Below are 13,896 nucleotides of genomic sequence, written 5' to 3'. Positions count from 1 at the left end.
TTCCTTATTTGCGGTACCTGGAGACCAAGGTCAAACCAAAACAAGGGAAAACAAAAGGACTCCTTACGGAAGGATCATTGTGGGGTCTTTTACACAACAGAACAGTGGACCCTACAATGACATTATTTGTTGAACTTGGGTACCACGTAGGAATTCTTTAAAAAAGGGAATAACAGAACAACAATATAGTAGGACCGCGCAAAATGAATATCGTATCGTATTATATTCAGATTTAAACCGCAGCCTCGTTATGCAGTGAAATACAAAATTACAAAAATATTCCAGCCAATATGCACAACTTATCGCCAGATACAATATATATGGAGATGTATACATGAACGGGTATGTATATCGGTGCAATCAAGGGTGCACTTTGTCAACTTTTTTGTTTAACTAAAATTAATATTAATAGTAATAATCCGGTGATCATTTACTAACAACGCGGATGGTGAGAAATAGTTTTTAGTAATTTATTTTTACGACTGTGTGTTCTGTAAGAGATAAAACTTTGCACTTGAATGTGATTTGTCTTTGAATGAAGACAATAATGTAAATCAACGTATTATGCAGATATTATGCAGTGCCTGTTATAGTGACGTCGAGTGGCAAAGTGCCAAGAATAAAATGCAACTGGTGCTATCATCGTTTGAGTAGAAATACAATGAAATAACGTAATAGATCTAAGTACATGTCACCATGTAATGGAATACTTTTGAACGCTAGGTGGCAGCAGACTTACCAGGTAAATTTCCATTGTTTATTTTGTTCTGAGCACGCACCAATGGATTTACCTGGTAAGTCTGCTGCCACCTAGCGTATATTTTTGTGTGTGTAATATTCAAAATGATACATTAATCTTATAGACCAATTTAAACAAGATTTGTGATTTGCGTTCCAATAAAAAAAAAACCAAATGGTTTACACTTAACGTTGCCCTAGTTTGTTGAGTAAGCAAACATTGGTTTAAATTCAAAAGCACCTTGAAAAAAACGTTACCGAAGAAGCAACAGGATTAACTTTTTCTAAAGACCGCGAGTAGGTGTCTACCCTATTTTTATATCTTATTTGATTTGTTAAATGTTTAATTTTAAATAAACGACTGTGGGGTGTAAACAAACAGCAATTCAAATCACAATTCCAATCGCGGTCAGATTTCGTTTCCGTTATAGGAAAAGGCAATAATAATTTCCCCATCGTGAAAAGGGGCCCGGCCATGCTTTTTTGCATTCAAGCCTCTTTCTGGTGACACAGCTCTCTCGCAACTATCTCGCGAGACTGCTGCATGCCTGCGCGAGACTTTATCTCATGTGGGGGCAGTAGTCTCGCATAGAGCAGTAATCTCGTAAAATAGTGGCGAGACAGCCGTTTAACGACTTGTTCCCAAGTCTAATTTATTTGAGTATTTTTTTTGTGTTTGTTACTATTGCTGCTGTGAAAAAAAAACCTATAATTAATATTTAACAATGAAGTAATATCAGTGTACATTTTAAAACAGATCTTCGTATTGTTGTGTCCTATACAAAATTTATTTACGGTAAATAAATGTATATTGTTGTTTTTGAATTGTGTATAACACAAATAATATACTTGGAAATAAATTATTTAACTTAGCTATAATATGCAAACATTGTTTTGTGTCCTATACAAAATTTATTTACGGTAAATAAATGTATATTGTTGTTTTTGAATTGTGTATAACACAAATAGTATACTTGGAAATAAATTAGCTAACTTGATATAATATGCAAACAATTGTTTTGTTTAATTTTGTTAACTTGCATTTAAATAGTACACCCATGATCAGGAGCCAATGGTTAGCACCTCGAAGTGCATGGGGTAACTTGCTTTTAACCCATACACCGATTTGTACTCAGTACCGTATTACTCAGTAATTTACTGTGTCCTTGTAAAAATTAACCACAGGCTGGATTCAAACCCACGACCTTTGTCATGCTAGAGCAGATGTCACATCACTTTTAGACCACCGGAACGTCCCGGTATTGCTTCAGAGGCATTTTGAATATTACATGAAGGTAGCAGTGGGTAAAAACCGCAGCAATTTGTTAATAAAGAATGCATGTATCTATCACAATCCAATTTCTGATCGCTGCAACATGTCAGGTCAGGTAGGCTTACCGCGTCATAAAATCCCTTCAAACTCGAACTTTTTGCGAATTTTGCATCATGTGCTTAGTTTTGTTTTATGAAAACGACTGGTTTTACTTCTCTTAAACCGGTTAAAGGCAGTGGACACTAATGGTAATTACTCAAAATAATTAGAGCTTGATAGTATAAAATATTGTGAGAAACGGCTTCCTTTGAAGTAATGTAGTTTTTGAGAAAGAAGAAAGATTTCGAGACCTCAGATTTAGAATTTGAGGTCTCAAAATCAAGCATCTGAAAGCACACAACTTCGTGTGACAAGGGTGTTTTTTTCCACTAATATCTCGCAACTTCGATGACCGATTGAGCTCAAATTTTCACAGCTTTTTATTTTAACCATAATGTTGAGATAGACCAACTGTGAAGAGTAGTCTTTGACAATTACAAATAGTGTCCACTTTCTTGTACAGGGGGCCTACACCACTAATAAAGCTTACATTATAATATGACTAGATTTATCGAATTGTTTACATCCCAAGAGGTTTTGGAACAAAATTATGGAATTTTTTTGAATTAATTTGTTTACATGGGCCACGGATGAATGGTCGATTTGAGAGTATGCAATTTTGCGTTTTGAGCAACGTCAACATCTTTCTGACAGTGTACCACAAAAACGTCACAACAGAGAAGTGCAAAAACGCCAACAGGCTCAATAAAAGCATCGTGTGCTTATGTTACGGTGGATAGCTTAATGCAGTCTACATCAGGAAAGTGGCATCTTTCATCCTGGGGCTTAAAGCTTCGAGTACAAGTAAAATTGTTAGTGTTTGTAATCTAGCTAATGGGGGTTTAGATTGCTGCCCGGGAGAGAGTGGAATAACATTGGGTATGAGAGAAATTTGGGTCTAATGGACCAATAATTTGACATCCACGAGATGCCGATAATATTTCTATACTCTCGTCCTCAACTAAGATTCTCCCTTACCCTAGCCTTCGGGAAGAACGACTCTGCTATAGGGTTGAAACGTCAGGCCATTAACTACTTTTTGGACGATTATTTTACCATAGCGTGTGTGTTGATGCTTACTGATAATTTGAAATCTTATTATAGGGCGACTGCGATCACTAAGCCTATCATATACGCTTGTTTGAAAGCTACAATATCGACAAGTTCTCATGAGATCTACGTTAAAGGCACACTGGACATGTTTGGTAATTTTTAAATACCAGTATTCTCACATTATGCATCAAATAACAAATCTGTGAAAATTTGGATTCAATTGATCATCGAATTTGCGAGAGAATACTGGAAGAAAAACATCATTGTTGCGCAAGTTGTGTGCTTTCAGATGCCTTGAATTTAATATCAAAATCAAATGTTTTCGTGAGAAATTACGTGCTGTCGTTCTCAAAAACTATACGTTACTACAGAGGGAGCCGTTTCTTACAATGTGTTATGCTATCAACAGCTCTCCATTGCTCGTTACCAAGCAAGTTTTTTGCCAACAATTATTTTGAGTTATTGCCAATTATAGCGTCCAGTGCCTTGAAGGGACATGTCGCACGAGACAACACTGGCAATGCCCCAAGAAGAAAATTCATTTACATTTAGTTTTTCTTGTTATTTTCTTGGTGATAGCGAGTTACGCCATATTGTGCTGCCAAAAGGGTTCTTGTGCGTAATTGAATGCCTCCAAAATTTCCTAAAAAAAAACTCCATTATTGAATGACATGTCATTTGAACTCGTTGTTGAAAGAGTTCAAACAACTTTAGGTGGGACTTGGACGCTGTCTCATGTCGTATTTGCCTCTGCAGGAGGCCCGAGTTTGAACTCTGATTCGGGCCTACAAATCTATATATAGCTCCATGGTTACAGTCACGGACTTCGCGTCGCACAAGCAGGAATACAGTGCTCAGTGCAATTCGCTTGACGTGAGGCATGGAATTCCTTGCCTGAATATCTGACGTCACACTTCGAGGCCGGTGAATTACGCCAGAGAATGACCTCGAGCCTACAGGTCAATCACCGTCCATAATCACCGTTCACCTACATAAATGTTCACCGTAGAAACGTGGACTACGTGTCGCACAAACAGAAATACACTGGACGTGAAAAACGCTTGTACGACACGAAATTCCTATAGCCTGAACAGCTGACGTCACACTTCGAGGCATGTGAATTTACGACAGAATGTGGCCTCCAACCTAGGTCAATCCCTGTCCATAATCACCTTTCACCACCCATTTCATTATGCAATACATTTACATATACTGTGTACTTTTGTTGTGCCTTATGTGTTTTGTCTGCACCATAGTGGTTTGAACTTCAACCAATGTGCGAGTATACTCCAGAAGAGGTTTCGGCACAGGAAGATTCAATGTTGCAAACATTACACAGCTTTTGTTCCCCAGCCTATGAACAGACAGACCCCCAAAAACAGACAGACATGATGATGATGATGTGGACACTGCATGCAGATGACCGAAAGTAATTTAAGCTTTCCATATGTGTTTGATTGGTCCGAAGTGATATTGGTGCAGCTGGGAAACATCACCTTTGACCAATCAACACACAGATATGGAAAGCTTACGTCACTGCACGTTTGTCCCAATGAAATCATTGTATCCAATGAAATAACTGAAAAGCAACCTGTCTTTATGCGGCATTGCGGATACAGACAGGGGACCAGTCTACGGAATTCCCTGCTTCCGTTTCATGTAATTTTGGATGGTATGAAAGCAATATTTGTCTGTGCTTTATGCTTTATAAAATTGGGCCCTTGGCACAGACACTTAACAGAGTCGGTTTCAAAACAGGTTTAATTAGATTTCATCGACAATAATTGCATTTCGTGTCAAACGGCGCAGGGGTACAAACAGTACTAACTTTTGCACTGGATTACGTGCGACAATCAAGGACCGACGTACTGGTAAAACTTCAGAACAGATCACGTATGATTAAAAAACAGTTTATTATTTTGAGAAACCGCTGAAGTGTTTTGACCGAGGTCAAGTGTTTACGCGGGAGAGTCCCATAGGCCCTAACTCGGGCAGAGTTACATTCAAAGAGGGTCAATGGATTGGGTTATTTATTCCCACATGATTTCTGATAAGGGTGCGCATTCACACTCCAATTAAGAGATAACATTTCGAAGAAACATGTGCCTGAGTTTGATGATTACTGCGGTGAAGAACACTCTGATCAAAGGGTCCACAGGTCAAGTGATGGGTAGCGTTGTTCATGTCTTTGAAAGTACACTACGACACTACGATACAAGTCTCCAGAGATATTATACGCGGTACGAGAAAATAGGCATTAAAGGTGGCCAACAGATTGGTTTTTGAAATAGTTTCTCAACGTAATGCCTTTCTATATTCATTTAAGAAAGGTAGCTGCAAGTGCTTCTTACCTAGTAGGCCTAGGCATACATTATCAGTTTCAGCTGATTACGGTGTCTACTTGTTAAGAAAACGGTGAAAAACTAGAAAACAATCGCGATATTTTCATCAAGAACGTCGAATCCATCCACGTTCATGAGGTGACAGCGGGTAGGTTTTGAACAATTCTAGCGATCATCCCATGGTCTACATGCTTTTTTCACCAATCCCCTATTGCCCACACAAGATCACTTGCATTTAGATGGCATTATAACAACAGTATATTTATTTTGAAGGTTTGCCTTTTAATTACTCATCCAATATGGAAAACTTTCATCCGTGTCCCATGTCAATAAAGCTTATTATATAACACCCAAGCAGATCCTTGCCATTTGATTGGAGGATTGTCTGTCACGTGATAGCAAATAAAAGTACCAATACACGCTGAGTCACTCACCGTGCTTTTTCGTTCCATCCGAAAAGTACCATTGCACGCTGCCAGCGTGCAATGGTACTTTTCGGATGGAACGAAAAAGCTGAGTAAAAACATCACTGCGTGCGCGTGTCGTAACGCAGCAGTGTTACTGCAAGGCATATTAGTAAAATTACTAGCATTCGGCTTCTACAATTAAAAATTGTAGGCCTACGCTTTGTTTGTTTTGAAAGTTGTATCTTTCAATCAAAATGACAAAGATCTACTTGGATGTTATATAAAACAAATAATGAATGTTTTTCATTCGTGCAATGGTGCGAAAATGTTCATTCGTTGAAAGCTGGAATGTTCCATTCAACTCGGCTCCGCCTCGTTGAATAGAACATTCCATCTTTCAACTCATGAACATATTCGCACCATTGCACTCATAAACATTCATTATGTGTATATTATTGCAAGGGACGTATCCAAATATCCTGACGGAAATTTGCTGTCGATAGTTGCATCGGGGCGTAAGAGAGCAATTCGGTTCCAACCACATTGAGGAAACACACACACACGAACCTCACGCGAAGGGTCAAAATTGATCCGAGGCCCGAGTAGAGGGGTCTGACCAACTTCCGGGGAAGGTTGACCTGGAAAGTGGTAATTGAAAGCGGGATTTTAACTCAGGTTCTGCGTCATTTTGACCCTTTTCTAGGTAATTTTGACATAGATTCCAGATCATTCTGACCCAGAAGTGGGTCCCATCCAGATCAAAATTAACCCGTAAGGTTTTTTTGAAGTGACTATCTCGCTCATTTTTTTGCCATTATTCTCACTTCGATGTAAAGGTTTTTCTTGAAGAGTAATACCGATTGAAATAAATGTCATTGATGAACACCTCACACTTTGATCTTGAGATTGATCGCGCAGCCGTTTTTCACAATGTTCTTTTTTTTAATACTATCAACAGCTCCCCATTACTCGTTTTATGCTAATAACTATTTTGAGTAATTACCAATAGTGTCCACTGCCTTTAAAAGCAAATACTCTCGAACAGACTTCCAAAGACAGTTGACACGAATTGGTGGGCAAAATAGTAGATTCGTGTGTACTGTAGGCGTGGTGAGAAAAATCTCAACCAATAAGACCAAACGAAAAATAACAGAGATGGTAGTTAACTTAGTATTTATTACTACAAAAATTTCACTTTATATATACATTGTACATGTACACACATCAACCAATAACAAGTATTTTTTTATTTGCTACCAGTTTAATTGTCAAAATGTTACATTCACACACTCAAAAATAAATAACACATCTATTTAAAAAATGTACTAAATAGTTAATTTTGTGCTTGAATAATCACATCTGAAAAAAGAAGATAAATGAGCATTATAAACAAATAGTTGTTACATGTACACAGTTTTTAGCCTAAAAGTGGTGTTAACTAGCCCTCAAATGCAATATTTGCCATGTTAGTGTTAAGCTCTACAAAATCATATTATGTGCATCTTTCAGTCAGTGTTATCAAAAATCTTGCACAGCTCAAATATGCAGGCAATCGTTTTAATCTAACAAATTTACAGCTTGTGTGAGTATTTATTTACATGCATGTATATATTTTTCGGTGTGTGATACAAAAGTTTCTCATCAAGTGACTTTCATTTGACAAACGCAACAAAATAAATATTTAAATATTTACATGGGTAAAACACAGCAATTGGGAACACACAGCAACCAGTGAGCCTGTATACAAGATAAAATATTAAGGTGAAGGGAGACGAATGAAATAATTTGTTTGGAAGAGTTTCAGTCCTATTGACTGGAGTTTGTATCTTAAAGCCATTATACACTCTCGGTAAACAGTATTTTCCAAGTCCCACACTTCGTGTATCACAACTTCGATATAAAATAACAAACCTGTGAAAATTGAGGCTCAATCGGTCATCGGAGTCAGGAGAAAAATACGGGAAAACCAACTCTTGTTTCTGCACGTTTTTTGTGTTTAAAATAAATCCGTAATTCTCGCTAGCGAGAATTGATATTGTTTTACTGTTTTCTCAAAAAGTAAAGCAAAAGTAAACCCTGTCAATTATTTGTTAATCTGTGAACTTTTTGGGTTTTTTCTGTACCGAAAGTGTATAATGGCTTTAAAGGCAAAGTATACCCTTGGTTTTTGGTATCTATTTGATTGGTTCAATCATCCATGTGAAACTAACCTGTGAATAATTTAGTTTCAAAAGGTGTTCAAGTTTTTGAGATACCGCTGGAAATCCACAGTAATGTCCACATTGAGACACCGACCATAACACCTCAAACCCCTGTTATAACAAAGACTTGGGTCAGGCCTTGAGCCTTGCTCTTGAAGGGGTACAGCAATTTCCCCCCGATATAAGGGGCACTTCTACGAGAAAAATTTAAAATTGTATTGCCAGGGCACTACAGCAAAAGCACCACAGAAATTTTCGCCAATACCATTGCGCAAGTGCAGACTGTTGAATGAGGTGCATTATGGGATAGATATGGATCAAATTTGGACACCAGCTAGACCACAATGCACCTAATTCCAAGCTTTGTGCGCGCGCTCCAGTATTTGCGACTAGGTTTATGGCAGCTACCGTGGGTGCCAGGGGTTATTTGGAGGCCTGTTTGGTTGTGTCGTCACTGCGTAGCACACTGCTGTGGGTCATCCTCAGGTTTCTCTTCAGCATCTCTCTCTGCAAGCGAATAGGTTTATGGCAGCTACCGTGGGTGCCAGGGGTTATTTGGAGGCCTGTTTGGTTGTGTCATCACTGCGTGGCACACTGCTGTGGGTCATCACTGCGTGGCACACTGCTGTGGGTCATCACTGCGTGGCACACTGCTGTGGGTCATCCTCAGGTTTCTCTTCAGCATCTCTCTCTGCAATCGCTTTGCCCAGCCAGTTGTAGTCTGCTCGCTTCGACTTCGATGTGGAAGATGACGACGTTGACGATTCAGATGATGATGAGTTCTTCAGGCCACCAATCTTCTCAACGTACTTGGTCCCGGTCGAGTCGTCAAGTCGTGATTTCTTTGCGACGGTGACGTCGTTTGTGTTTCGCTCTGTAGATTGGGAAAGACGAGAAAGAATCGAGAAAAAGTCAAGCATCTGAAAGCACACAACTTCTTGTGACAAGGGTGTTTTTTTCTTTCATTATTATCTCGCAACTTCGACGACCGATTGAGTAAAAATTTTCACAGGTTTGTTATTTTATGCATAAATATGTTCAGATACACCAACTGTGTCTTTAATCACAAGTTACCACTTACATTGGAATTCCTAAGACTATAGAGACAATTGCTATGTCAAATGGTTTGGGGCAAGCCTTTGCATAGCAATCTCCAGATGAGCAAACCCTGGTGCCACTGTACCCTACACATTCATTCAGAATTGTGTATACATGTACATGTACATGTATTTGTTCACCGTCTCATACGTGACTACACAAAAGCTTGGCCCAAATCATTTTGACATAGCAACTGTCTCTATAGTCTGAGGAATTCTAATTTTAAGCAATAACTTGTGATCAAGCACATCTTTGTACCAGACAATATTTAAATCTAAAATGCAAATTGATTATTGTAGAGAAATTTAATGAAAGTGTAATTTGACCCCTAAAAAAGAATGTGAAGGGGATTGTTTCTTTTGGAGAGCGCTACGTACCCTTCAGAGGAGAGGACGTCACTGACTCGCTCCTCTGTGGCGCCCTCTTGAGGTGACTGGCCAAGGAGCGCGCCTTTTCCTTCCAGTATCTTGCATCTTGTTCAGCATGAGTTTTCTTTGTACTGAAGAAATGAAAAGAAATTTAATAAATGATTTAACAATTTGAAAATGTGAATAAAATGTTGCTTGTAAATTGCCTTGTGTAATGTCCTTAAAGGTAGTGGACACTATTGGTAATTACTCAAAATAATTGTAAGCATAAAAACTAACTAAGTAACAAGTAATGGAGAGCTGTTGAGAGTATAAAACATTGTGAGAAATGGCTCCCTCTGAAGTTTTCGAGAAAGAAGTTATTTTTCACTAAATATTTTGATTTGATTTTGAGACCTCAGAATATGATTCTGAGGTCTTGAAATCAAGCATCTAAAAGAACACAACTTCGTGTGACAAGGGTGTTTTTTCCCCCATTATGATCTCTCACAACTCCAACGACCAACTGAGCTCAAATTTTTACAGGTTTGTTATTTTATGCATACATGTACACGTATGTTGAGATACACCAAGTGAGAAGACTGGTCTTTGACAATTACCAATAGTCTCCAATGTCCTTTAATAGACAAACAGAACCTTATGAGATGAACATTAACTACTCACACTTCATCATGGTACTTAAGATCTTTGTACTCCAGTTCCTTTTTAGTCTTCTCCAGTGATTTGGTTAATTTATAGTTCTCTGCCTTGACTGCAAAGATCGCACAGCTTTCAATGATGCCTGAACCACCGGTTGCTTCCGGTCGCCTCTCTTCGATAGAGTCCGACCCTGGTGTGCTGCTGGAAGCTGAGGGTGTTGGGGGAAAAGGCAACGGACAATGATGGTTACAACATGGTTTAGTCAAAAGATATACAATTTACCTACAAAACTATTTTTTTTTAAAATAATTTATATCATTAAAATGCTTTTAGGAAATTATGATGTCAGAATAATAAATTATTAATAATTGTAACAGTAGGAAATCATGAAGTAACAATAATATATTATTAATGATTGTAACAGTAACATTGACTAATAAACTACAAGGGAAAACTACTGGGTAAATGTTTTAACTAATGCGATTGAACAAAGAACAAATTACTAGCGCAGGATTTGAAGATACCTTAAAAAAAAATTAAAGGTGGTCGAAAGTGCAAATTCCCAAAAGGAATTCAAAGTAAAGGAAACAATATCAATAAAAACACTAAATATAATACAATTGATTCTGTAGGCCTCATAACTAAATCTAAGTACTATACAAAACACAAAAATGCAGTGCACTTATAATATAAAAGAGATAAAAAATGTACACAGGCACCAATGTTAAAAATCACTTGAAATGGGAAAGAATTGCATTAGTAATACATTGTGCATGGAAATCACAAAGTTTAAAATCTTGACTCAAGTGGAAAGACAATAATGTACAGGACAATAACAAATTAGGCATGAAACAAAACACTTCAATAATGAACTAAAATTGTGACGACAATTAATGCAAAGAGCTGGACCTGTAATAAAAAACATCAACAATAAATAATGATATCCACCATAAATGATTCCAATGGTGCATAAAAAAACAAAGAAAAGACAATCAGAAAAATCATTCATACACGACAATGTACGGAAGCATTTAAAATTGAATTTTGAATGACATTATAAATATAGTCACAAGATTAAAACAGTTTTTTAAAACAGCCACTACCTAACCTTATGGAAACCAAGGACAAACAAAAAAGGGAAAACAGAAGGTCTCCATGGGGGAATTCTAAAGACTGTGGTGCTCCACAAGGAATTCTGTGTACATGGGAGGTTCTTAACTACATGGACAAAGGAAAGAAACAAAACATGTCTTTGCATGGATGCACAAAATAGAACGTGTGTACATGTGTACACACAATTGTTGCCATACTTTTAACACACTCTTTTTTCTTCTTGGACAGAAGTACCCCTCTCCTTAAACCTTTGAATTCTGTATATTATTCCCAGAATCCAAAGAAGACACAATAGGAAAGAAGGGGAGTACACCATGCCACATATCAACCAAGGCTTCAGCCAAGATTCGATAAAAGAGGGTCAACATTTTCCTGGAAATTTTAAATAATGGGTGTCCAAATTGTTCACTCACTAATAATATTGCATTGTAAATGACTGATAAAACAGAGTGTCCAAATTTAAAGCAAGGTGTTCACAAAAGAGTAAGAGACCCCTCTGGCTATACTACTTTGTCAAGCAAAATGACAAAAAGTCTTGCTTGTTTAAAAACATTGAGAGGTCCAACTTTACCTCTTTGAGATTGCTGACTCCGCAACTTCTCCACCTCCTTCTTGTACTGCTGCATCTTGGATTCTTGGTATTTCAGTTCCTCCTTCATGGACACTAGCCTATTTAGAGTAAAACATTATTTTAAGTAAAAAGAAATACATGCACTATAATAAGCAGGGATGTAGCAGGCTGTTGAAAAAAACCTAACCGAACAAGGTTGGCAAGGCATGTAGCTGTGACATCGCAAAAAGAAAGTACTTTAGCATAAGGAGTTTTGGATGGATTCCAGACACCTAGATGGAAATAGGGTTTGTTTCAGGAACTGGTCTAGTTCAACTTACTTCTCTCCAATGGATCTGTGCCTCGCAGGAGGTCTGTCTCAAGCCGGTTAATGCAAAGGTTCTTCTCAGCGAGCTCCTGCCGAGTGTATTCACCAGCTCATCAACATCAAGCTTAGCACTGTCAGTCTGTATTAAGAATAAAGACAAAGCGTGTTGTTTAGATTATGACCTCTTGTGTCCGTTTGCATCATGTAGACTTTGCTACAAATGGCCCGTGTATTGACAGAGTAACGACAAAGGGACCAGTTTCATACAAGCCAAAATTGAAACCTTGCTCGCCGAGTCAACCAAAAACTTGGACCCAAGTTTTTCACTAGCCCGCATGTATTAATGCACAAATTTTTAAAGCGTAAAAAATAAATAAATGAAATAAATCACGAAAGTAACTTTTCAAAGCATTGCCTTTTTTTGGAAAAATCTTATCACCTTGAATTCTGCCCTTAATTATACTTTGTATCACCAACAACCATTTGGTGTATTTGATGCAATCCTTCGGCCAAAGGTGATGTTGATGCTTGAATAGCCTTAATACAAGGACGTGTACATTGCATGAAGTTTGGCAATTTCATCCAGTGAAACCTGGGTGAAGTCTTTAAATACGTACCGTGGCTTTCTCAAGCTGTTGTCGCAAACTTATGATCTCCCCTTCTCTCCTCGTTATTTCCGCCTGAAGATGCCTGTTCCTGCTGTTTCTTGATCGCTAGAGTGAGCTGCTTGCAACCTCCGGAGCTCTGCCTCTTGAATCTTGAGTGAATCTTCTGACTCTTTGGTCGTCTGCTCCTTGCTGGCGATGATTCCTTCCAGGTTTTGGATCTTGGCCAGCATGTCACTGTACCTGTCCTCCTGCCTCAAGGCAGTGTGGTTCCGCTCGTCGAGCAAGGCTCGCAAAACACCCTTTTCTTCATCATGTTTGGCGACGGCTGCCTCAAGCATCTTGGTGCTTTTGCTTCTCGATTCCAAGACGGCTTTCATTCTCTTGAGGTTGGTCTGCTGCTTTCGGAAGTCCGCTTGGAGGTCAGCATACCGGTTCTTGAATTGATGGAGCTCTTCGTCAGCCTCATCTAGATAGCCCTGCAAAGTTGTGACCTCTGCATCCAGTTTTTGTTTTACATCTTCCTGGTCAACCCTCTTCTGATCATTGGCTGCAACCACCCTCTCTAGGTCTTGCAATTTTGATTCCAGCTCGGAGCAGTTTATCTCCCTGGCTCTCAACTGGTTTTCCAGCTCTTCTAGGTAATTCTGCAGCTTGTATACTTTAACATTTTGCTCTGCTTCAGCTTTCGACTTTTCCAGGTTCATGTGGGTATTCGCTGCTAAAACTGATTCTAGATTCTGTATCTTGGATAAACATTCCATGAGGTTTTGCTCCTTGATGCGTAAATGCTCTTCTTGATTCTGAAGTAAACCATGAAGACGGTGAATTTCACTCTCTTTCTGGCCCTCATGAACCATCTGGTCCCCTTTTGTGTCGTTTAGGAATTTCACTTCTCTTTCAAGGTCTCTTACCCTGAACTGTTCCTGGGAGAATTCATTTCTCGCACTCTCAAGATTTTCCTCCTGCTCTTGCAAGACTTCCCGAAGCATCTCAAGCTCGCCGTCTCGCCTTCTGATGATCTCAGCCGCCTCTGCAGACTGGCTGCTCTGTGAAGCTAGAGCAGCTTTCCACTCCTGCAC

At 38.7% G+C, this 13,896-nt stretch overlaps 2 protein-coding genes across 2 annotated transcripts in view; both read right to left on the bottom strand.

The window, feature by feature from the left end:
• Positions 1–7,996: 7,996 nt before the first annotated feature.
• LOC117287912 lies at positions 7,997–11,994 on the bottom strand. Its single transcript, XM_033768537.1, has 4 exons — positions 11,903–11,994; positions 10,243–10,426; positions 9,589–9,710; positions 7,997–8,987 (listed from the first exon to the last, which is right to left on the bottom strand). The coding sequence occupies exons 1-4, from the start codon at positions 11,988–11,990 to the stop codon at positions 8,749–8,751; spliced, it is 633 nt and encodes a 210-aa protein (XP_033624428.1). The 5' UTR covers positions 11,991–11,994; the 3' UTR covers positions 7,997–8,748.
• A 928-nt stretch (positions 11,995–12,922) lies between these two features.
• The window catches only part of LOC117288107 (golgin subfamily A member 6-like protein 7), a 2,011-nt gene continuing 1,037 nt past the window's right edge, over positions 12,923–13,896 (bottom strand). Inside the window, exons 2-3 of the mRNA XM_033768807.1 lie at positions 13,058–13,890; positions 12,923–13,019 (exon numbers count right to left, since the gene is read on the bottom strand). Of these exons, the coding sequence (XP_033624698.1) occupies positions 12,923–13,019; positions 13,058–13,890 (930 nt within the window). The remainder of the gene's footprint in view (positions 13,020–13,057; positions 13,891–13,896) is intronic.

Source organism: Asterias rubens, chromosome 3, assembly GCF_902459465.1.
Source record: "Asterias rubens chromosome 3, eAstRub1.3, whole genome shotgun sequence".
Taxonomy (NCBI): domain Eukaryota; kingdom Metazoa; phylum Echinodermata; class Asteroidea; order Forcipulatida; family Asteriidae; genus Asterias; species Asterias rubens.
This window is presented reverse-complemented; position numbering and strand designations above follow the sequence as displayed.